Raw genomic sequence first — 26,223 nt, 5'->3', positions numbered from 1 at the left:
GAAATAATAAACTATGTTATTAATCAGTAAAAAAATAGTGTACACTTCTTGCCAAAATAAATATTTCTGCCGTAGGCACAACTTAGCCAAGGTTTTTAAACAACATGTTTAAGATATATGTAACGATAGTGCCGTATATATAATAGTATCCTTGTTTTAGCTTACCCTTCCTCCTGTCGGTTTGCTGGTTCGTTGCGGTGTTGTCCTTTCAATGTAGTAGAGTCATTTCTTCCGTTGCGAAAACGAAGTAACAGAACGGAATGTTTGACGCCATTTTAGTTCAGGAACATACTAGTAATCTTTGCAAGCCGAGACAAACGTGTTTTGAAAAAGCAAACCGTCGTTGTGACAAAGCAAGATTCAAACGACCCACCAAAACAAAGCATCGCGTCTCTTATTGGCTGGTCCCGGCGAGAGCGAGGTAGGATTGGTCGTCAGTCATATAATCACGTGATCGCGTTCAATACTACAACCATCTTGTTTTTATATTATATATATAAATCGCCTGTGCAGTCTGAACACTTGGATGATAGGATGTTTCTGATTGTGTGAATGTATTTATTTCAAGGCAGACAAATGATCTTCATAATTCTAATTCGTCATGATTACATGGCTTTATTCGTTCTAGAATTACACAACTTGTCGCTCACTAAGTGAAATAAAACCGCACTTCAACTCCAACATAACCTTACTCTTTGTAAATGTATCCAAAATCCACAATTAACGTCATGAGAGTTGACTTGTTTTGCTGGATTTCAGTATTTTACCAGGCATGGGGACGCTGTGAGTTCTCCCTTTGTTTACACATAGGCTATTCACATAAACGGACGCCATGTCAGACACATCGCAATACACATCGACCGAACTACAATGTAAAGCTTGCATATTATTACCCATACATGTACCTAAAAATCATAACAAACTGATCAGGTCACGTTAGTTCAAACCCCTTTAGTCAAGCGTTTGATTACATCATGGTAATGAACCTCACGGATAAACTATTATTTCCAAAATAACAAATTCAGATTTAGATTGGAGTGTAGATTTAGGTCATTTTGACCGAGTAGGTCATATAACCCCAGCGTCGGGGCGCCCTACGCTCAAATGTGCTTTGTCGTATGGACGACATCACGATAAATCAAGCCAAGGACGCATAGGTTCAAATGTTGTATTAACAATCCTTGATCATTCTATATCTAATTTGCTTAGATTAAAGTGCTGGCAACTTTGGTTCAAGTAATTATCACCTGAAACATGAATACACGCAGTACCTAATTACCCCTTATTGTTAGCCGCTCCCCAACACACGCCAAGTGTGCGGGGCGTAAATTTCCGTGCACGTGCACGGCGAGCACGAATCCGGGAGTGTAAGGAAATATCCGGGGCCGTACACGCGGAGCCCGGAAATCCATGGACGCGACCAGGACACGGCGAATTTCACGGGCGTGTGCGGGACTGGAAACTCTTGGAAACGTGGTTTTTCATACAGTGGCAGCTACCCAAATTCTGGTGCAACGTTATGCAAACATTCAATGAAAACGATAAGAAATCTCAGGTTGAATGTCGGTGTCATAGCGATTTCACCCACCCCCCCTCCTCAACAGATATTTCCCACTACCGCCCCTGAGACTACTCTTTAACACCGCACCACGGGTATGGCAGGTACACAAAATTTAATTTAACAATTCTAATTACGTTATTAAGGGTTCGGTTGAAGCAAGAAAGTAACGTCCTTGGTTAGAATATTCCCTGTTGTTCTGCTTAACAGCATAGGCATCTAAACAACGCAGGATGTGAGCTGATATATGCTTAAAGTTTCATTGGTAAAATGATTTTTAGAGTACATCATTTATGTGGAAATACAACATAATTCCCCAAGAACTACTATGATTAAAATTATTCAACAAATATGTGTACTTGGACATGCTAAAACGGACGTTTTCGGGTAAAAAACTGATTTTGGGGGATGTATGGGGTGGAATTGTTAAAGGGGGGTGAGGTGGGTGGGGCGAATTACGAGCTGGGAGAGCGCGAATCGCTAGAGATTGGAGAGCGAAATCACGAGGGTGTCGAGATTGAAGTACGTTCTGCTTCCGTGTTTGTAAGATCTAATAGAAATCTACTTACTAGCATTCCTTTTTAGTCGTAAGCGTTTCTTGGTAGTCCTTTACAATCGAAGATGATGGCCTGTGTCTTTTCAGCGGGTGTGACCTCGTGTTGCTTGTGAATGTTTAGTTGTTCATATTCGGTTAACAAATTGTAATAGACCCCTTTCTGGATACCGCGGCCATTTTGAATCCGCTCTCGCGAGAGTACGATCCAGCGAGAGCTCGCGTGATTTTATGATGGGACGGTAAGAACCTTGGCTGGGCGCTACGTAACAATGGGGTCCCCAATGGAAAGTCAACTGGAATATACATGCATTTGTATAGGATAAGAAGGGAATCACAAGCACGATTATTCTTACCCGCCAGCCAGACAGCTCTTGTAGAAGACAAGGTATTCCTGCTCGTTCCAGTCCCGCGGTACGGCGATCATTCTTCCCTCGGCGGCACACCTCCCCTGGGCCGTGGTGTAGTTGACCAACTCGTTAACATCGGATTGTGCCACGTACGTTTTGTTGTTGGGCAAACTGAGGTTACCAACCGTTGGACAACTCTCCGGGAGATCCCAACCTGCAAAACCATAATGATGACCGTTTAAAGCATTTTTTATTTCAACATTTCAGGACTGGAAATGGTGACGGCACACTCACCGTCCCTAACGCAGAGGACAAATACGGAACAGGACAATATTAATTTTTACTTGAGTTACTAGTAAGTGAGGAATGTCGTATAAAGTGCCTTTCCCAATGGCACAAGATCGGTGGCATGTCAGGACTCGAATCCGGGACCTCAGGGTTCCGAGTCGAGTACTTTACCGCTACGCCACACGACCCCACCTTAAAGCATAAACCGTTTAAAGCATTTTGCACCGGCATACTGATTTGGCTCCTATCCTAGGCTCCCTAAAGTGAGAGTTAACAAGCACTTCGAGACTTCAGACTTCCAGTAAAAATGCAATCCCCTGTGTTCTAACACCCGCCACCACACGCCCATCTACCACCATACTCCCTATTTTCCCTAAATGACTCTGAAACATTCACGTTCACGTTCACCCAATGTCCTCTTCCTGACCTTTTGATCTGCTGACAGTGTGTCTGTCAGTCCTACCATCACCCATGTGCTGTCAACCCATTATGTCAGATACATTACGAAAAGCTTAAGAGCCGTGACTTCTGTTTATAAGGACAATATGTCTTCACCTACCGTCGCAATTTAGGCCATCTCCGTTGAGTGTTTGTCCGAGGTGACAGGAACACTGGAAGCTGCCCTCAGTGTTGGTACAGACGTGCTCACAGCCTCCATTAGAGTTCGCACACTCGTCAATGTCTGTTCGTAATCAAAATAGGAAGTCACCTGATATACGCATACACCTACGCATTAGAATGACACTTTTCATAACCAAAATTCGAAAGTCATAATAGAATGAAGGGCAAAGCTAAACATCAACATATTACTACTCTGTCATCCCTGTTTTTGTTTTTGTTGGTATGCAATATTTTTTTGGAAATAGATGTCAAGTTCATGCCGTTCCTGGATTCCATACTACTGTATGTTCTTATTGGTAACATTTATGGTTTCAGATCACAATTAAAGTAAATATGCAGTAATTAAAGCAAAACACAAGTTTTAAAAATTCGTTTTAAAAAGGTGCTGTACTTGTTAAAAAAAGTGCTTTCAAGTTCATGCCAAAAAGGGCATTGTCGGATTTGATCATATTTTTATCTCGGTAACATTACCGGTTTCGGATAACAATTTTAGTAGACATGCGACATTTAAAGCAAAACATAACTTTTACAAATTCGTTTTGAAAAGATGGTATACCTTTTCTTAAAACTCTGTATATATCGAATGTTACTCCTTTAATGCTAATTATACAATATATCGATGGAAGAGGCCCTAACCAACATAGAACAAACCGACATAGTAAAGGTAAAATCATAGTCGGTGTTTCTATATATTATATACAAGCTTTGAAATCGTTAGATATAATAGACCAGTTAAAAGAAACGTCACTAGAGTTAATTAAAGTACAGAAAACAGCTGATTGTTTTGAGGTTACCGTTGCATGACACCCCATCTCCATCTAGGACATAGCCATCTCCACAGTAGCACTCGAAACTGCCGATGGTGTTGTTGCAATTCACGGAACATCCACCGTTGTTTGAGGCGCACTCGTCTGTGTCTGAAAATACAGCAAATACATTTTGGTCACACACAACATTTATGTTTAGTTAAACCTTAGACCTTAGACGAATCTACTCGACTGTTGTTGCAGCGACATAATATAGCTTACCGTTACAGGAAACACCGTCATCGTTCAATATGTAGCCCGTTTGACAGGAACAGGAGAAGCTGCCAACAGTATTAGTGCAGTTCTGTGCACATCCGCCGTTTCCTGTGGCACACTCGTCTATATCTGCAAATATAACGGGTTAAAGTAAGATGACACTCAGGTTAAGTAATTAAAAAACACTGGTACATACAGAATGTGCTGGAAAATAGATCGATTGTATGAATCTGTCAGAAACAGGATAAAGAAACGGTGGCATATATATATATATATATATATATATATATATATATATATATATATATATATATATATATATGTATATACTAGCGCGTGAAAGATGTTTGGGAGCCAGATATCAGCTTCCGAATCTAGATCTTTAAAAAAAGATAGTGCAAGATTGCCAACAGATAGAGAGAGAGAGGTGTTTGATAGGCGAGAAACGAACATGAATGACAACGCGATGCCACCTGCTTGATAGAATCGTGTGGTAATTTGGTGATTGCAGTATTTTTTCCTACCGGGTACAGGTGCACTGTAATCATTGTAAGCTGTTCAAATCAAGAGAAAAACAAAACAGACTATATATCAAAAGAGCTGTATTGTTTGCATTTCGTAACAAGAGTTCGGTGATCTCATACCTCCATGACATGTTTAGTGTTTTTCGTAAATCTTATGCATGATTACAAATATTACTACTTGTAAATGGCTTACATTTATAATCCTGCTCATTAGCAAAATTTGATTGCAAATAAATCACATGGCGCCTACATAGTAACATGTAACACACTGGGGAAATCCTTATCATTTGGCATAGAAAATGTGTGATATTGTCGGTTATATGCAAGCACGGCATCTAACATACATGTACCTTTGCCAAACAATTCTAACCATCCAAATGGACTAATTAATGAATTATAAAAAAAACACCAAAAATCCGCAAAGAAATATATATTTTCATCAAAGGTTCTTTGAATTGGGCATATTTTTTACTGAATCTGGCTATGCAGTCCTGGAAAACAGAGTTTTGGTGCATATTTTTAAACAAAGAATGTATCCAGACCGGTCACCCCTCTGTGCGAAAGGTCATACAAGTGGATCCAACCGATAGTACTTTAAAAACACCGAAGGTCAACGGTTGCAACCATTTTCACGCTCAAAGGGATGTTTTGAGGCCACAAAAAGGCACCATTTTCACGCCCGAAAACACATATACAATAAAAACAAAAGAACGTGCATCATCTACAGCCCATTAGCAAAACGTATACCGAGTCCCCCAAAAAATCCGTCCACCCAAATGAGAGAAACAGATGCAAACATGAAAATCTACATCTCTCACATCTTTCCGCGGAAGGATGTCTCCTTCCCCGGAGGCAATAACATGAAAATATGAAACCACAATATGGAGAGTATAGTACGTTGGAAAATGAAGATGGCCGTTCATAAGGTATAATGGTAGTTTTCTACCAACCGCACCAACCAGTGTTATATACATATTGCTCACCGTCACAGGATAGGCAGTCATCGTTCAATTTGTAACCAGCTATTAAACAGGAGCAGAAAAAACTGTCGACAGTATCGGTGCAGTTCTGTGCACATCCTCCGTTTCCTGTGGCACACTCGTCTGTAGGTTCTAAAAGAAATACAGAAACATCGGTTTAACTCAGAATAACAGGTAAACGTACTGGTACAAATAGTAGAACATCCTGGATGATGAACATGTTGGAAATGGAGAAGCGCGTTTGATTGTTTGTTTGTATTAACTTTATTCATATAACCAGAATATAAATATCGCACACTGATATTTAAAGATTTATTTAGGGTTAACCCGGAAAATAAAATCGCATAACATTATAACGGATAAAACGAAAGTCAACTTAAACGAAAGTCAGCTGGAAATAAACAAGACGTCTCCTGATTTTGATATTAGGTTTACATTTTGTTTGATTTATTATGAGTGAATAGTGTCGAACACTTTCCTGCCTGACTCACGGTCGTTAACAAAAAAAAGTAGGAAGCAGTGCCAAATGTATCAATGGTGTCATTATCAAGTGGATTTATACTAGGGTTAATGATAAAGTTTAACAAATAGGCCAACTGTATGTGCTGCTGAAATTGCATAACTTGAGAGGACGTTTACCTGTAAGCCTCTTGAAACTTGCCCGAAACCCTGACGCCTGAAGAACCGAGTTGGTGACAAAGGTAACGTGCATCAAGTTGCCCGTACTGTTCACAACGCCAGGGTTACTCTCACAAAACCTGCCTAGCACAGCAGAGCTTTGGCTGCTCCCGTCATACACCGCGACGTAATCCGATAGGCAGTCGCCATCATCGGCCAGGTCAAATGTCAGGAAGGTCAGTGACACGTTTTTTCCAGACGGTGCTTCGATGGTCCAGCTGCACAGACTGTCGCTGCTGTAGTTCCCCCACCCATCATCCCCACTGGTTATCGTGCCGCTGGTAGCCATGGTAACGTAGGACGGCTTGTCGCCATTGCAGTGGTAGGTTAATTCTTCCTGGGAGGCTGCGCTGCATTTCGATGAAACTAAACCACAAGTTTTTGTCAATTTTACTATCCATATCCCTATGTCCAAAGAGGCTCTGCAACATACATAACCTGTTACTCCTACATGTATGTTCAATTACATCTTGCCATTTCTCTATAATGCTTGAAGATTTAGTTCGTTAGAGGGTATTAAAGAAAATGTTGGCGTTGCATTGTAATTATGATGGTCAATAAAAAAAGCTTTGCTAAGCAATATCACTGTTTAGTCGATACAACACTGAAATCATAGGAAAATAACTGTTCTAACAAATACTACTCAACATAACCAGTCAGCAGGACAAGAGTCCCACAAAAAAAAAAAACTTATTCTGAATATCTTCAATAAAGGTAACAATCGCGGTGAAAACAAAAGTTACCGTTTTCTATCATGTACCGATAAGGCAAAGTCCGATTAAGTTCGACAGAAATTCACAATGCTGAAAATACAAATTCGAACCGACGCCCGTATAATATACAAGAAAACAAAGCAAAGAGAAAGTTTAAAAAATAATAACGGGAACTATTCGTGTGTACTATTGCTGATTCGTCGTTGATTTTAACAGCTCGGCCGGGCCCCGGTTCAGAAATGTGACCTCAGCATAACTAAAAATTGTCGTGTATCTATTTCCCATCACACAATATTAAAAAACCATTAATTGTTCTAAAAACAAAGGAGCTCTTCAAAACAAAAATTGCAATATATTACTTCTGGCACAAAGAGCGTCCTTGTTGTCGAAGTTGTTGCCATTGGCGCACCAAGCAGATCTGACTCCACACGCGCCGTCATTGCCATACCTGCCCCGTATAGCAACAAAAGTATCATGCAGTGGCGCGCATGCATTTGGAAGCACGGAACCACACAAATGATATGCTAGAACTTCGTGATTTTTTTCTGTTGATGATATTTTAGTCCCAGTCGGGATGGTTTGACAGTAAGAAAACCATCGGTCCGGTTTCGCCTCTTCGTTACTCATTTGGCACACCGTCTGCATCCCCTGGGCTTCACAAGCGGTACGGAGGTTGGCACTGAGCATGTTTCCAGGCACGGGTACTTTGTAGATGTCAAAGCCGTAAAACGAAGGCATCAGTAATGAATTTTCTGAACAGAAACAAACAGACAAAAAAAAACACTTTTCATCTAATCATTCGACTGACGCATTATAAATGTTTAGAGTTAAAACCTTTGATCCTACACAAAGTTCTTTGCCTGGAGCTTTCGACCAGTCACTCTGGTCCTCTTCAGAAGACTGGCCCAGTGAGGCTTGTCACGTGGCGTGTGACGTGCGACGGGGGCCGACATTGCCTACCTTTGACTACATAAACGGGCTGCTTTCTCAGGAAGCTATGGGTGAAAACTTTTATGATAGTAGAAAATATTCCATATTTACCTAAATACCCGTACAGTTGGATCTCGGCCACGTAAGGCTCCAGGCCGTGTGACGTTTGCGTGATGTCCACTCGCCAGTAGCGACTCCTTGCCACAAACCCTGTAAACGCCTTCACCTGCCTCCCCGCCAAACCGGAAAAGGAAGTGACGTCAGTCCAACTCCCTGTTGTGTTCAGCGCTGTCTTGATGGTGAAGGCGGCAATGTGATGAGTGGCTGCGTCATCTTCCTCGTAGCCAATCACGCGGATCTTGGACAACCAATAGTATTCTTGCAAATCAAAAGTAATGAAGTAATGGTTGTCAGTCACACCTGTTGGGCGCCAGTAGGTGAAGAGGTTCCCGTCTCGTGTCTTATAGGCGTCATAAACAGTACCGCCGTCATCGTGGGGGGTCCCCGCTGAGCTGATCACTGAGCTGAAGTCCAACGTTAACCACCCTGCGTCTTTTCCTTCATAAGGGCAAACAAGTCACGGTTACGGTATCCGGTTGTGTAAAACAACCAGACTACTGCTAGAGTAAAGAAAGACTTTAGAGTCTGTAAAATCATGGCTGGAGTGCATAAAGACAAGTTGAGAATTTCATACTTAAAATATTAAAGGTTGTAATGTAAGATGTAAAATGTACAAAATGTTGTTTGTTTTACGTCTGCCATATGGGAAAGGTTATTATCTGAAAACTTCTTGAGTCACTGATGCTTTAAGATCTTTTGGAAAAAAGGCATCACTTCCTTTCTTTGAATAATTTATCAAATTGAATCTAGCTTGAATCATATCCACTTCACACATCTTTGTTTCGAAAATAAATAGATTTTGAATACAATCAATCAATCAATCAAATGGCGCCAGGCTAAAGTTCGTAACAATTGTAACATTCATTTAAAAACATTATCCATCAATTACAAAATCGTTAATAGTACATTGATACGTAAAGAGCGTCTTACTTTTAAAATATAAGGTGTATAAGTACAATAATGAAGTTCTGGCAACTTTTGTCAACGGTGTGCTTGGGCTTCAACGGTGTGCTTGGGCTTCATTTAGTATTCTTGGGCTTCATTTAGTATTCTTAATATTAATAACACATAAGAGCTTTCAGGGAGGCATTCTGAATTGTTTTTACCTTGAGCGACGAACACTTCTACTTCACTCAGCGTGAGAATGTTTGTCCGGCCGATCAGCTGCACTGACACGTAACGGCCGATGATTGGCTGATCACAGTCGACGGTGATACTCCGATCCTCGGGTGGATGGTCTAGCTGATTGGTCGTTCTCCCGCAGATGGAGTTCTTTGAAATGTCCGAATCCTCTCCAACTCGAACTTGGAACTCTTCAAGGCGATTCCCTGTGACATTACACGGTGGTCCCGTTGCTATGTTAAAATCCTCGTTGCTAAGCAAATAGGCCCCGCCCACAACCCGGTGCGCAGTGAGCAGCGGCAGTGTTCAGATAAACAACACAACTTTCGCCCAATATAACGCACGATGCGATTATGAAGTTAGAAAAAGAATCACGCACACACACAAAAAATTAGTTCGCTCCCCAAATATGTATAAAATAAGAAATGACAACGAAGAATGCAATTCAAATTTCCCGCCGACTGTTTGTGCGTACATAAGGTCATTTTGGGTCATTGAACTTTAACCTACCGCTACATTTCGCTAATTTACGCATCAAACATATGTTTTATCCATAATGTAAACTTTAGGACCTTTAAATTTCATTTCTCTTGTAGAATTTTTGTTGTCTGTGAGTTTTTAACTTATTTTGTCGATTTTCTAGTATGTTTTCTCCCATAATTCCATAACGGCGCAAGAGAATCACGTCATTTTTTTCAAGATGGCGGCCAAATGTTTACTTTTCCGATTGGTATATTTTTTATCGGATTCTACCGATAGGATCGGGATATATTACTCAAAATACATTTTCTGCGTTTTAGTTCAAAATTCACGTGGAACAGAGGGTTTGTTTTAGAGTTATAATGAGGACGTCGGTGGAGATCAGAGCGGTTCGTTCTCACCTTCTTCCCGGGAAGGCCAGTGAAATGGAAATTTCGACCAGCGTGGCCCTATTGTTCTCCTCCCGGGCGCGAGTTTTAAAGACAACAGTGCGTTGGCTCGATGCAAATCAACCGCGATACTGTCCCTTTGAGAAGATTTTCTTTTACAGTTCAAGGGAGTTTTTCCAGTCGTAATTGTATATATCGTATTTATCAGGGAAAGTTCATATTTCCCCAAGTGGACGCCTATCATTGTACCGTGACAAAGAGAAGTCAAAACTACGTCGCGGTAGCGAACGAGAATAAAATTTACTTCCCCACCGTATGCTTTTTTTAACTTCTTGGCTTATTTGGGCGACATCATATGGTAAATCTAAAACTATCCCCATCCGTTCCGTCGTGCAACCGTGTCGAGGTCGTCGGTTGGAACCTGAAGCTCCATGGTTTGAAGAAATAATTTTGACAAAAATCACAAAAGCTTTGTAGTTTGTGTCGGCACGCGCGAGTACTAGTAACTGAAACATAGCATCGACAGTGATCGACAAAATGGTTGCTGGAGATAGAACGCCGAACATTGCATTGAATGTGTTATTTGGGATTTGAAATGCAGGTAGGTGTATAACTCCTTAGCTACACGAATTTAAAAAAAACATGGGGCTATAGGTTTATAAACTGTGACACAAAATGGCGTCGGTTTGTAAACAAAGGAAAAAGGAGGGAACCGGTCTAATCCAGATATGTTGTGAAAAAACTCTGGCTTCAGCCGACTTTCTTCTACAATGATTTACTATTATACTTCTACTATTTCTAAAATCTTCTTAGTACGGTTATGTTTTAGTACGGTCTATCATTTGACTCCAGAACGTTACGATGTATTCCCCGTATTAGACGAAGTACTCGGCACGCCGGCCAAACAATCATGGCTTCTGTGCTGTTTCCGCGCCGTAAACCTCGTTTTGTAACAGGTACAACAAGAATACATGTATGAGAATGTATCTGAATCGTATGTAGTGTGTTTTTGGTAGATGTTCTTGAATAATCACTCGAGTCTGGAATATTTTAGACATATTCTAGATGTTCTGTCATGCAGCCGATACCGGCGCGTTCCTTTGGGCGCGTTCCGTGCCGTCTGAAGTATGCAGTAGCGCGATCAAGGCCGATCGGAGCCGGGGAACATTAATATCTGTAGAATTTTTTAGTGTGTTGAATTACGAAATAAGACAAATTGTAGCACAGTTGCGAATTATTGTTGGTGGCATAAGGAAATTAAACATGGCTTGAATGAGTGTTGGGGCATTGTTAATTGTGTGAATTAAAGAACAATAGGGGCGGGGAAAGGCGCGCATATGAAAGGACAAGATCGCGGGAAAAAAACAGCGACTCGAAGTATCACCAAAACATGCCAAGGCCCCGCCCGCTAAAGCGTGAACCAATCAGCTATTGTTGCCAATAGTGAAATGACTGATTGACACCAACTTCTCATTAATATTAATGATTTCCAAGTGAGGATTTTTGATGGCCTTTTTGACCATCGTGATTACATAGAAATCATTGTTGTCAATATTAATTTCACAAAAAGAAAAAAAATATATACTCATGCATACACTATTAAATTATATATTAAAGTGGCTACGTGTATGAGACAAATAGAATGGTACATCGAATCTAATAACTCGCTGCATCATGTGAGTGATCATATTCTCAGTAGTATTAACATTAGGGCCCATCACCCTTTACTCAACCACAGGAAATTCATTTCATTAAGAACAATGCACGCCCGTACCAACTGAGTCCCTCCTGTTCAGCAGACGTACTCTTTCGATGATGTAAATTCCGCCCAAATCCAACTTCCACCACGGCTCAAATTCGATCTGTGTATGCGTAATCGTAGGGTGAACTGGTCCTTTGTATCCATCCACGGCATTCGATGCGAGGGTGTAGTCAACATAATCACTACTCTGTGTCGCCGGCTTTCCCAAAGCGATGCTTTTTCCTAGTGGTAGTGGATAAAGAAATTTCCATTGCAGAATGTCACTGAACACTAGTGGTATGTTCCGTTCTTACAGTAACATTTATAAAAAATAGCGTGCGTGGTCTTGATTCCCAAGTTTAAATCCAGTGATAATTATATGTTATAACGTTGTACCTTTATCATCTTTTAAAATAATTTTGCATGCCTCGTGGAAAACCAGGTTGGCAAGTGGGAGGTCGCTACCAGTTAAGTACATTTTTCTCCAGAGAAACTAAACCACCAACCAAATATCCCTATAAGCCAGTTCTTTATAAGTAATATGTTTGAAGGATAGCTCTGGTAGAGAAGTCAGGTGCTAACTTTTAAAATAATTGTTCAAACATGGGTGTCTTACCTGTACACAGTGTTGCTGCGTGTTCTATCTGGCTCTGGTTCAAGGCAACGTTATAAATCTGTACACAGGAGACGCTTCCACTGTAGGAATCGGCCCCCACGGCACCGATGCGGACAGCGTGGTTGGTCCCGAGCTGGTACACGCCGATGTCGGTACTGCTGATCTCCAGACCTTCGTACCAAAGCTTCAGGATGCCTGAGTTGTAGTCGTACGTCAGACCAACGGAGTTCCACTGGTTAGGTTTGAGGCACCGCGTCTGCGAGGTCTGACTGGTGGTTGCATTTCTGCTAAAAAGGCTTGAAAGGCGAGAGAAACAGCAATGTAATTAAAGCAGGTGCATTTTTCATTTCAGTCATTATTTGGCCTTACCATAACCTTAAAAGTTTTTTTTTTCTTACTAGATTTTCATTTTTCTTTCTCAGCCTCTTCCCCATCCTTCCTTACCCCATAACGTCTCCCCGTACTTTCCTCTCTATTCAGCTCATCTGAAGCTTTAACATTCGCTGCTACGTACTGAAAACAAAATGTATGCTATTTGGAACAGCCCGCCGGCTAGCTCTTCTACCTGACACATCTTTGAATCTTGCAATTGGTTCGAAGAAGGTAGAACAGGTAACCGAAGCAGTTCTCCTGGGTTTGCATATGGATCCACCACTTTCTTGGAATCTCCATGTTAAACACCTCGTGGCAAAACTATCAAGAAATCTAGCCTATGTTAGAAGATATGTGTGTTACATGCCAGATGCTGTGTGTAAGGTTGTAATCCAAGCTTTAGTGCTATCAATCTTGAACTACTGTTCACCTATACTAGCTAGTGTTTCAGAGTCATGTACTAAGAAGATACAAGTTATACAGAACAAAGTCTGCAGGCTGGCTCTGAAATGTTCGTTCGATACACCAGTTGCCAAAATGCACTCTGATCTTGGTTGGTTATCGGTGAGAAATAGATTTGATGTCAGTACTCTTAAGTTATTTTTCAAGATTGTAACCACAAGTGAGCCACAGGAGATCTATAAATCTCTGGTACCAGTTCATGCGTCTCACAGGTATTCCACTAGGCAATCAGTGCACGACTACTCATTGCTCAAACCTAACAACAATAGTGGAAAGAGGCTGTTTGTTTACAGATCTGTAAAGTTGTGGAACGCATTACCGAGTGAAGTTAAGACTACTGTATAAGCAGCTGATGAGAGGCAGTTCAGGAAAATGACACGTCAGCTTTATGGAACTTAAAGGCTTACCCTGACAATATTGTATATATTCGAAGCAATTTAGTAACTCACAAGTTTTATTGTTGATTTTAGTCATAATTAGTTAAATGACCTCTGGCCTCAACCTCAATTATTTTAATGTGTAATTGCAATGATTGTATGTATTCAGTGCTTGTATTTTATGTGTTGTACTGTTAACGAGCCCTGGAAGATTAGCCCCTCATGGGGCTAAAGGGCATCTCAATAAATCAAATCAAATCAAATCATTTCTACATAATTCTTCAATCATCATCCTTCAAGTACGTATTGTAATGAAAGGTTTTGGCAGTTGCCTTTAGATAGGAGAAGCCAAAGATGAATAATCGGCAGATCACACCATTATATTTATTTTGGCGATTACCTCGGTTTTAACTGCCATTTATGTTATGCTTACTTGCCCATACCTGGCGTTTAAGAAGTACGTGGAATCTTGCCACATGTGGACTCCGCTCGCGCTGTCTCCGTAATGTAGTAAGGGCCCAGACTGTCCAGTCGGGTACACGGAGGCCAGGATGGTGAGAGAGTAGCGGGTGTCCAGTGTCCTGTCGTTTGGGATCTCTATGTAGGAGTTACTGTTGCCGGACAAGACGTAGGAACCTTCGGGCTCACCGTACACACCGGTACCAAGAGCCACGCCCTCACCGGTGGCGTCATTTCCGTTTCCGGTCGTGTCCGTCAGACTGTACTGCTTGGTGAGACGCCACAAACCGACCGGCTGTGCTGCTGCTAGGAAAACGTTAAAGATAGATACAAGTATTATACTTCCTCGGGCGTGAACCAAACACCAGATTATGCCCATTAGTATCCGTAAAGAAATTCTATTAAAACAGCGTATTTACTTACTGTCTACTTTAAATTTATAATCTAATTGTTTTCACCCAGTGGAACGGCGCAAACCTGTAGTGGATTAAACCTTACAAATTTACTAATTACAATTTACTGGCTTCAGGTTTAATACTTTAAAAGAACTATGTGCAGACCCAATTTTTGGAAACCTCGTCACTATATGGGTCCGTTAAAGGCATCCAATGCATATGCGATTTCATGGCAGCAAAAATTGAAATATTCTAAATAAGGTACTCTTTATGATAGTCACATATACAGCTTCACATTAGCAAATTTGAGTCAGTATTTTTTATACCTTGGGCTTTTACAACTGCAGAAACAAACCCCAAGATGAGTCCTTTATTTTCTGGGAGATACCCAAAAAATAGCCAATGGCCCTTCCAGTAACCATTTTCCATCAGAATTTTGCTCCAAGAGGGTCAATGTACATTGGGATAGTGTGGTTTCAACTCAACATGTAGATAAACAACTAGAATATTGACTTTGTAAAATCTGGTTTCCAAGCCCTAAAAACTGCACTGGATGCCTTTAAGCTCCTGCCACAATTCTACGACCTCCTTCCGATTTTCTTCCCGAAAACTATCCGAACATTCTTGGCTGTCGGCAGGGAGTGGTCTGACCAAATTTAGTCCACGCTTTTTCATTCGTATCAAAACGATTTTGAATGAAATTAAAGTCGAATTAGATCCCAAAAAATGCTGAAAAATTCTGATTGGTGTGCTTGTGTTATGCTGACTTGCTAGTGTTTGGGGATGTTTTTTTGTGGGGGGGGGGGCAAATTTGCGTATGTACGACGGGGCCTTTAGTGGGCAATGCCATTGCCGTTTCCGCACTTGTTTGACAGGTACTAGTGTATCTTTTTTTTTTTTCTTTTTTTCTTTTGTATATTCCGAAACATGTAATCACAAGACGTGGTGACAGCACACTCAAGTTTTTTCAACTTATATTAATGCCGCCACCAACACAGGGACAGTACAATACTCATTTACACCTGAGTGAAGTGAGGAAAGTCGTGTAAAGTGCCTTTCCCAAGGGCACAAGATCGGTGGCATGTCAGGACTCGAACCCGGGGCCACTGGTTCCGAGTCGAGAACGCTGCCGCTACGCCACACGACCCCACCAGTGTATCTTTGCTATCGTTTAATCACAAGTAAAGCCAAACTACTGACCTGTACATTTTCTTGCTGCATCCCTGATCTGATCACCGTTTAAAGGGATGTTGTAAATCTGTATACAGGCGATTCGTCCCTCAAAAGCCCGGGCATCCCCGTCTCTGTACCCCACCCGGATGTCGTACTGAGTCTCTGTCTCAATCGCGCCGACTTCAACACTTCCTACTTCTATCCCGTCATGCCACCCTTTGAGCTTCCCAGTAGGGTAGCTGTAGGTCAAGCCGACGAAGTTCCACTGGTTTAGATTCAGTGTCGCCACTTCTGTGTAATTCGTATAAAAGTGGTCACGGTTCGCCATTCTAGCGGGGAAGCAAATGGGAACATAAAATCATGGATGCAGTCATATAAGTATAAGTATTTTAAAATATATTCATATATTATACATGTCTTTAAAAATTATACTATAAAACTATAAAATATATTAGATAAAACATAAAATATAACATATGCTAAACAAGTACAAAATTAAATTAGCATGTCAGCTTGCATATATGAGAGAGAGAGAGAGAGAGAGAGAGAGAGAGAGTTTTTTCGCAACATTTAAAAATACACTTAAACAGTTCACAGCTGTCACACATATTCAGCTAAGTCGATTTGGCTGAATTGGGTGAAACATAACATAGGAGCAATTATTCATACATTACAAACAATAAAACCATCTTAAATACTACTGTATAAATATATATTCCTATGGATAGTAGTACACTGAAAAGTAACCCAAATACCTTGCATATAATTTGTTTGTTTCTTGTTGCCAAAGATGAACGCCGTAGTTGTTGATTCTGTAGTTAACAATGGGCCCATCTGTCCCTGTGGGGTACACATAGGCCAGGATTGTCACCGAATAGCGGGTGTCCAGTGCCCCGTTGTTGGGGATCTCGATGTAGGAGGTGCTGCTCCCGGAAAAGTTGTACGCCCCTTCGCTCTCACCGTGTACACCATTATCAAGGGACACGCCCACACCGGTTGCGTCATTTCCGTATCCGCTGACGTCACGCAGCTGGGTGTGCCTGTTCAGCGGCCAGAAGCCAACGGGAGCAACTGTGGATATCAAAATATTACATAGTTGTGTTAAAAGAAATAACCTCGTGGTATTATCGTCCCGGTATATCACTAATCAGACTGATTATGATAAAACCGTTTGAAGTGTTTTTGGGGGGCGGGGGGGTCATATTATCAGGTGACGTTGACCAATCAAAACACCTTGTTTATATTGATTATAACACAGTCACTATAACGTGATAAGTAGCCTGATACAAGTGTTGCAAAATCAGCATAGTCTATTTCATATCTATCAAGGAGTCATTAATTGCGAGATAAAGACCACTTGGCCATGATGTAAGTAAACCATTATACAGGAAGACTGGGCTTTTACAGTCTTGCCATTAACTAATTCAGTAAGCTTGTGAAAATAAAGACCATCTCGATACATTTTAATTTTGGACGGAAATAGATCAAGGAACTAGAAAGGCCGTCATTAAATCAAGAGCAAATACAGTACATTTCACCCATTCTTCCTGCTCATTCCAAATCTTTTCCAGAAAGGCCAACATTTGCTCAGGAGCAAATGAAGCATGGCTTCACCACATCCCCCGTACAAAAAAAATTCCCTCTCCCGAAGAAATGGATTGTTCCTAAGGGGGCACACGCCAGTATATTTTGGGTCTCAATATTCGATTCTGCATACCCTCAAATCTAGCGACCGTCTCTTTCAGGAAATAGATCTTAAGCCAAAACATTGTGTTTGCAAATGACGGACCTCCTTCTAGCTACGAGAACAATAGAATTTCAATTTCCTTTACTTCTCACATTTTAGTAAATTGAAAGGAGCGTTTTCGTAGGTGGGTATGACATAAATAAAATACAACACTTTTTTCCGCATCGCCCGAGGTATCGGCCCGACTGCGAGTCTTCTATGAATCCGGGTGTATTTTATTATTATCATTATCAATGTATCATATTTTCCAGACCAAAGGCAAGATTAGCAGTGATCTAAAGGGAAAGTGGTCTAAGTACCTTCTCCGACGTCTGCCCTCATGGCGACCCACCTATTCCATGTGACGACGTGAAACTTGACGTAACGGGCGTGGAAAGGTCCGCTGTAGTCCGTCAACACGTGCGTCACCAAGCTGCTGCTGTTACTGTTACCAGTGAACACCTAAGGAATTAATACAACATGGTTTCGATTCAGTCGACTTTTGCAAAACCTATGATTTTTAATATTACATGTAACTCTGGGGTCGTTTGGCGCAACGGCAGCGTGCGCGACTCGGAATCAAGAGGTCCCGGGTTCGAGTCCTGACATGCCACCGATCTTGTGCCCTTGGGAAAGGCACTTTACACGACTTTCCCCGCTAGACCCAAGTGAAAATGAGTATTGTCTTTCCATTATTCGTTTCTATGTGAGGGACACAACACCAGCACCAGCTGCCTCTGTTCCGCGTGTATTGCACTGTTGCAATTTTGATAAATCAAATAAAAAGGACTCTTCGGTTGCACAACACAAGCAGACTTACAAACACCAACCAGGAAAGAAGGTCACCTTTCTGGAAAAAGGGATCAGATGGTTTGAACGAGAAGTTTAAAAAAACTGTTCGCATCAGGTCCCGCTCGTCGTCCCCTAACCGTGCCCAAGGATGCCACAGGCTCCCACCTGGGTGACCCTTGACACCTTGGTCACGTGAACCCTCTTATGAGCTGATGGAAGATGGCGGATGCCAGCTGAAAGCTTCTCATAGCTTAAAACATTCGTCGTACGTACTAGTTTCTTAATTTTACAAATATATATCATAATACCTTCCTCGGCTGCATAGAATCAAACTTCCTCGTCTGCGCGAAAAAAAAGCTGCCTCGTCTGCACGGAAGAATATGTGTCACACCCTGCCTTGTTGAAGAATGGACGCCTAAAAAGTTGATTCCCGTTTTTTCTGGGGTTTTGTCTACGATCTCTGTCCCGTTATAAAATCACTTTTATTTACTCATAAAAAAGACTCTATCAATGTGCTTTAAATCGTTTATTGCAATGTTGGACAAATTGTAGTGCTGTTCGATGACACAATAGTGGCGTATTTGTTAACTTCAATTTCAAATTTGTTTTTGGACTTTTTTCAGTATTGAACATTCAGAATAGTGCACGTGGAATATAATTTTTTTTGGATTCAGAAAAGCCCGTGCTCTAAAGTTGGGGAAAAAATCCTGCATTCCCGGGTTTGCTGCCCTCCTGCCAACGGAGATGACGTCAAATCTAACTTCTAGTAGATCATCGAACAGCACTACAATTTAGTTATAGTTTTTTAGTAAAGATTGTTTACTCACTATCGTGTCTCCGTTCGCATCTTTATACCACATTTCGTCTCCGCTGGAGTTTCCGTACGAAATACTATATGACGTCACCCAGCTGTAATACTGAGTTGATTCCCGTCCCTGGGTCCTGAGGACGCCGACGGATGACCTTTGGCCAAGGTCAAACATCAGCCACTGATCGGCGTTATTTTCGCCAGCTGACCACGCTCCGGTAACCGTACCGGTAACTTCCTGGTTGAAGTTCAGACGGGCGTAGGTAGGTGAATGGTCCCCGGACCCGTGCTCCGATGATGCTGTAATGGTAGCTATTTTAACAAAAAAAAAACCATATCGTTAAAATGTAATAAACAGCGGAATAAAGTGGTGTTATGCACATAATGTTAACTTATCTTTGCGTTATCACTCATTCAGAAGAAGAATGAAAAGACAATTAGACCTCAAAAAGTCCCAAATTAGACAATTTTAAGAGAGAGTATGCAAAAAAAAATTATCATATATTGTTGATGGTAGGTACAATATATATAAAGCATACCCACACCACATTTCAGATGATTGGGGTCCGGGTGTAATACTAGGTTTCTAGGAACCCTAATTGTACAGATATTGTCAGAAAATGGTAAAAAAAGCAAATAAAAGTTCTTAGATGTCTGTATCCGAAAATGAAAAAAAAAAACACCTCCATGTGAAATTTTGAGGTCATTTGGCTGGAAAATGGAATAGTTGAATCCATTTAAAAATGGTAGGAGAAGGAGGAGGAGAAGATGAAGAAGAAACACCAGAGAACAGCAAAAAGGCCGACATTTGCGTTGGAGCAAATGCAGCATGGCTTCACCACAATTTAAGGAGATTAAGCCCAGGCCACTTTTCTTGACGAGTATAAGGTTTACACATTTTGTGACTCTTGCTTGTCTGTACTTATGATATTATAACAATAAGCCGAAATGGGCCAAAATTCAACCCTTTCTAACTCTCGTCAAAACTACCTACATATCAATTCGAGATAGACATACACGCACACACACACACACACACACACATACAAAGACACACACACACACACACACATATACTTGCACTCACTCACTCACGCACACACACACACAAACACACACACACACACACACACACACACAAACACACACACTCACACTACCATAAATTATTACCTTCGTGAAGGTAATATAACAAAATAAAGTCATTGTGGTTCGGTCATATGGAAATTGTAATTTTGGTAAATAAACCGTAAATGCAGCTAGCTACATGTAACTGCTCAGTACTGCTGTACACATAATTAATTAGGGAGAGTTTACCTATTCTTCCGGCCCTGTATACAGAAATGCGGTAAGAACCGCCGCATATTTCTGCCGAGTTCCCGGAACATGCCCTGTTACATTCAGAATCGGGCCTGGCTGTTCCTCTGTTGGCGAAGTCGAGGTCAGTCCCACAAAAGCACTGAGTTCCAACTTGCACTCCTAAACAAAAGTGGCGATTATCATCGAGACAACAATCATGACAGAAAATTTGAAAAAAAAATCGTTTAAACTAGAATTCCGAGATCTCATACCTCCATGAAATATGATCTTGATATGTAAATGTAAATTTCTTCTTTAATTGTGCAAATGACCTCTGCATTAACATGATGTATGCATCGTGATGTATGTTAACTTTTGATTAACTTACAGATGTCCCAAGTATGACATTCTCATCATTCACCACTACGAACTCATAGAATTTCCGCATTAATTATGCAAACTAGGTCATCATTTGCATAATTAGTATCTGTTGAAGTTCCACCTGCCATAGGTTACATACATTACATGTATGTAAGTAGTATAATGTAAAACACTGTAATTATAGAATTTCCTCATTAATTATGCAAATTAAGTCCTCATTTGCATAATTTGCATTTAATTATGTACATCTCTCTCTCAGCTACCTACACACCAAAAATAATGAAAATATGCTGTTCCTGTCTGGACTTATCGCATTAATTATGCAAATTAGGTCATCATTTGCATAATTTGTATCTGTTGAAGTTCCGCCTGCCATAGGTTACATACATTACATGTATGTAAGTAGTATAATGTAAAACACTGTAATTATAGAATGTCCTCATTAATTATGCAAATTAAGTCCTCATTTGCATAATTTGCATTTAATTATGTGCATCTCTCTCTCTCTCAGCTACCTACACACCAAAAATAATGAATATATGTTGTTCCTGTCTGGACTTATTGGCTTTTAAACATTTTGCCAGAAAGTGCACTGCAGTTCAAGAACAAGCCGCTAGGGGGCCCAAACTCATATGATTTCTTCCCAAGCACGAGAGCTACCTTCCATCAAAATTTCATGACCCTAGCATGTCCAGATCGCGAGATATCAAAACCGGAAGTTGCGCTGCAGTACCAAGGGAAGCCACTAGGGGGACCAAAATCTAATCATTTCTAGTTTTCGTCACACCCTACCAACACACCAAGTATGAAACCAATTCATCCAGGCGTTCTTGTGTTATTTTGTTGACCAACAGACGGACGGACAGACGGACAGATAAACGCAACTGAAACTAGAATTCCGAGATCTCATACCTCCATGAAATATGATCTTGATATGTAAATGTAAATTTCTTCTTTAATTGTTCAAATGACCTCTGCATTAACATGATATATGCATCGTGATGTATGTTAACTTTTGATTAACTTACAGATGTCCCAAGTATGACATCATTCTCATCATTCACCATTACGAAATCATAGAATTTTTACTTTAATTATGCAAATTAGGTCATCATTTGCATGATTAGTATCTGTTGAAGTTCCTCCTGCCATAGGTTACATAGTATAATGTAAAACACTGTAATTATAGAATTTCCTCATTTATTATGCAAATAAAGTCCTCATTTGCATAATTTGCATTTAATTATGTACATCTCTCTCTCAGCTACCTACACACCAAAAATAATGAAAATATGTTGTTCCTGTCTTGACTTATTGGCTTTTAAACATTTCGCCATAAAGTGCCCTGCAGTTCCAGAACAAGCCGCTAGGGGGCCCAAACTCATATGATTTCTTCCCAAGCACGAGAGCTACCTTCCTCCAAAATTTCATGACCCTAGCATGTCCAGATCGCGAGATATCAAAACCGGAAGTTGCGCTGCAGTACCAAGGGAAGCCACTAGGGGGACCAAAATCTAATCATTTCCAGTTTTCGTCACACCCTACCAACACACCAAGTATGAAACCAATCCATCCAGGCGTTCTTGAGTTATCTTGTTGACCAACAGACGGACGGACGGACAGATAAACGCAACTGAAAATATAACCTTCATGACACATTTCATGGAGGTAAATATAACCTCCATGACACATTTCATGGAGGTAAAAACGCCATGTGATGGAGAGGCAAGAAAACAAAACTCCATATATATTTTCATATATATTTATGTTATTTTCACTTCGGCAGAATCAGAACACTGGCTATAGCTAGAGCCTGACGTTTAGACTAATGAATTGATTGTAGCAAGCTGAAGGCTAGCAATAAAATATTTTCTAAAGAGTGATACAAACTATGTTCCGGCACGAATGTATTACGTGACTCACCGAAGTAGATGAACCCGTTTCCCTTGCAGTGCAGCCCGCAGGACTTGATGCTGTTGTCGTCAGTCGTGATGACTTCCCACGGGAACACGCGGTCCTCCAGGGTGTCCACATAGCACCCCATGTACTCCACTAGAGGGAAGAAGCACAACATTGACATTACTAAAACTATTAACAAGAATTCGGAGATCTCATACCTCCATGAATGAGATTTTATAAATGTTTTTACACAGTACGCTATAGTACACAACAAAATAACACAGCTAATACAGTAGCACCTTTTGCCTGAAATAGGTCAGGCTGTAATAGATATGGTCAACTGTACATGTGCCTATTCCAGAGGGAGATCCTAAAAAACCAAACCGTGCTGCCTCTACACGTGTTTTGCGTTAGAGGAACTCCTTGACAGCTTGTGTTTTGTTGCATATCCCGCAAATCTGTTTTCCCTGCCTTGCAAAAAGATACAAAAAACGAAAGTTCTGCTGCAGTACCAAGGTCAGCCACCAGAAGGCCAATATTTGACCCTGACCTCTGGCTTCCTAAGACCTACCAGCATACGAAATATCATTACAATCCATAAAGGCGTTCTGAATTCATGCTGACTACAAATGTGCGGAAACACACACACACACACACACACAGACGCGCCAAAAACAATACCATTTTTCATGGAGGTAAGTACGATGAAACATTGGCAATTAATCCTATCTAGGCTGGGTTTCTTGGGGATTCGTGGGGCTGTGTGTGAGAGGGGGAGGGGGGCTCATCCCCCCCCACCGAACTCGTAAGCGGTATACTTATCGTATGACCCACAAATTATAGAGGATGTATAAGCAATAATTAATCATAACATTTTTGATATAATTTTGACGTAATATAACATTATAATGACGTCATTCATGTGATTTTATTGCCTAATGCGGGCTGAAATTATTTGTCCTTTAAGAGACGTGTAATACCTCCATGAATGGCCTCCAAGTAGATGGTCAGGAGCCACAGGACCAGCGCAGCGGTGAAGCGGCTGAACATGGTGCTTCTGGTGACACTCCTGCAGCTGGGGTTAAAATACAATACATGTTTGTTGAACCCTCAAACCACAGTAAGTTTTTTGTGACGAATCTTACCCTATTGACTCCAAACTGACCCCCATTATGTTTTGCATGAGTTTAATCAACTTGTTACTCTCTTTTTTGTGATTTTTGAATAGGTATATTATAGTTTCAGTAATCTATGAGGGACAATTTGACATTATTAGGTAGGAAGAAGTGTTAAAGGATTCACAAGTGTTAAAAATGCTGGGGTCAGTTTTGACCCCATTGGACCACACATAAACTCTCAAGGACAACCCAATAAACAATGTTCCAATCTCAGTAAAAACGTATGAGACGTTATACCACATTTGAAAATGCAACATATTTATAGACGCCTGGAGTCAGTTTTGACCCTATACGGTGGTTTAAGGGTAATGTTCTGACGCCAATTTATTCTTTTGGTTCTGTATAATTAAATTCAGCTAGGAAAGCCCATCTAAGTGGCAGGGCACCACTTTATAACGGGACCCTGGAAAGCATGATAGTGTCTATAAACCTTCTTCAAAACCAAAATATCAAAATGGATGTTGCGAAAATATTCCAGGAATGTCATTATGTTGTAATACAATTGAGAGATATCTTATGTAACCCCAAGAATAACCGGTACCATATGTGAACACACACTCAAAACACTCATGGTGTGCAAGTCTCGAGCCCAATCTCAATCTTTGCAATGATAAGAGTCTGTAGTCATAAGTTGTATATTAGAATGGAAAGATGTTATGAAGCTATCAGTGACCAGAGTCTTTTTTCCCCATTTTGAACGTCACTTTGACGGTGAAAAACGCTTAAAGCTGATTTGATAATTCTGTACACTCCATTTTATACATAAATATATTTGTACATTCTGGAAGGAAATAACCTGCATTGTGTACAAATATTGTGTCAAAGGACAAGGTAGGTAGTGTACAAATATATCGAAGAATGTTTAGAATTTACAGCCAGTAGTCTAAGTGATACGTCAATCTCATCATGTTGAGTTATTTATATACATGTGTACCTGTACGTAGTTGAATTAATTTAAGTCCACTTGTTTGTTTGCATGATTAGTTGTATGAGACCTTTATGTTACGAAAGCCTCTGTAATTTTTGTTTAAATTAAGATTGTTGTTGTTGTATAACTTGTCCGGAAAGACCAGTACAGATTGAGGAGTCGGAACGTATACGTACTTTAAAGGTACGTACGTACGTAGGCTTCAAGGCAAAAACTACTTTTCATATGCATGAAACCAATTTATAGCTATGTGTTTAGCGATACAGGCACACGGCATGCTTTGAATTTATCACAGTTGGCAGATTGCCAGTGGGTTATCATAATTATAATAATCACTCTCTCTCCCGCCCCACTTTCTCGTCCTGATCGATCAATGACAGCATTTTGACAGAATTTGGTACGTTTCGGCCACCTATTGTGGTAAATTTCTAAAATCCGGCTCATTCTAAGTTCGATATTTTATTGCCATCACAATACCTTCATTCGAAAATAACACATTTCGCAGCTTCCCTCAACCTATTTCATGTCATTTCTCTATCCCATCTTCTCACATTTTCTTCCCTGTGATATTATCGCAGTAGTATCAATTACATCAGGTAAGTGTATAAAATCAGAATCACAACATAAAAGGTAATACTATAGAACTGTGTTACTGTTTTCCTATGCCTGAAGTCTTTATCATATCGATCTGTTTCTGTACATAAGTTGGTATACGTTTTACTATAACCACCTTTCGGCGTAACACACTAGCGTCCCGGGTACGGGGCGCAGCGGCAGCTGGCTATATTACACCAAATGACCTGTTACACATAGCGTTTTCACATCTAACTCTAAACAGCTATCTAGTGATACTGGTCCTATTGTATTTGTTGGCAGCGAGTTCCACTCTACGATAGTTCTGGGGAAAATGGGTTTGTGAACACCTCAATCTTTTTTATCTTATTTAAACTAGGCGAACACCTTAATCCTTGGTTGACTATATCTTGTTCTTTCCTAAGATTGTATTAGGTAGTAGTTAGTACGTCTACCAGTTTGTTCACCATTTTTTGCATTATGCATAGTCAGGACATTTTTCGCCTGCCCAGTGACACCCACTGGCTACCACATTCCCAGTAACCACACATAGGCCTTTTAATTGCTATAATTATATAGCGAGTGACCTGAGTCTGTTTTTTTAGGCTTTTGGCAGTGGACAGTAAGGTCATTCTACTAACACTTACTACTGTTTATGTAGTAGGCACTAGCCTCCTTTGCAGACGTTCTGGGATCGGTCATCTGTTGGTTTTTTT

The 26,223-nt window shown here is 40.6% G+C and overlaps 1 protein-coding gene across 1 annotated transcript in view; it reads right to left on the bottom strand.

Moving 5' to 3' along the window:
- Window positions 1-26,223, bottom strand: part of LOC109470103 — a 33,235-nt gene that overhangs the window by 5,104 nt on the left and 1,908 nt on the right. The window contains exons 2-19 of the mRNA XM_019768884.1: window positions 23,809-23,903; window positions 22,853-22,981; window positions 20,567-20,728; window positions 19,269-19,561; window positions 17,970-18,111; window positions 16,679-16,994; window positions 15,951-16,252; window positions 14,340-14,661; window positions 12,686-12,981; window positions 12,103-12,312; window positions 9,444-9,665; window positions 8,329-8,775; window positions 6,536-6,940; window positions 5,900-6,028; window positions 4,399-4,521; window positions 4,165-4,287; window positions 3,309-3,431; window positions 2,468-2,675 (exon numbers count right to left, since the gene is read on the bottom strand). Coding sequence (XP_019624443.1) covers window positions 2,468-2,675; window positions 3,309-3,431; window positions 4,165-4,287; window positions 4,399-4,521; window positions 5,900-6,028; window positions 6,536-6,940; window positions 8,329-8,775; window positions 9,444-9,665; window positions 12,103-12,312; window positions 12,686-12,981; window positions 14,340-14,661; window positions 15,951-16,252; window positions 16,679-16,994; window positions 17,970-18,111; window positions 19,269-19,561; window positions 20,567-20,728; window positions 22,853-22,981; window positions 23,809-23,878 — 4,022 coding nt within the window. The 5' untranslated portion in view covers window positions 23,879-23,903. The remainder of the gene's footprint in view (window positions 1-2,467; window positions 2,676-3,308; window positions 3,432-4,164; window positions 4,288-4,398; window positions 4,522-5,899; window positions 6,029-6,535; window positions 6,941-8,328; window positions 8,776-9,443; window positions 9,666-12,102; window positions 12,313-12,685; window positions 12,982-14,339; window positions 14,662-15,950; window positions 16,253-16,678; window positions 16,995-17,969; window positions 18,112-19,268; window positions 19,562-20,566; window positions 20,729-22,852; window positions 22,982-23,808; window positions 23,904-26,223) is intronic.

The sequence above is a fragment of the Branchiostoma belcheri genome, unplaced genomic scaffold (genome assembly GCF_001625305.1).
Source record: "Branchiostoma belcheri isolate BF01 breed outbred unplaced genomic scaffold, Haploidv18h27 scaffold22, whole genome shotgun sequence".
Lineage (NCBI taxonomy): Eukaryota > Metazoa > Chordata > Leptocardii > Amphioxiformes > Branchiostomatidae > Branchiostoma > Branchiostoma belcheri.
This window is presented reverse-complemented; position numbering and strand designations above follow the sequence as displayed.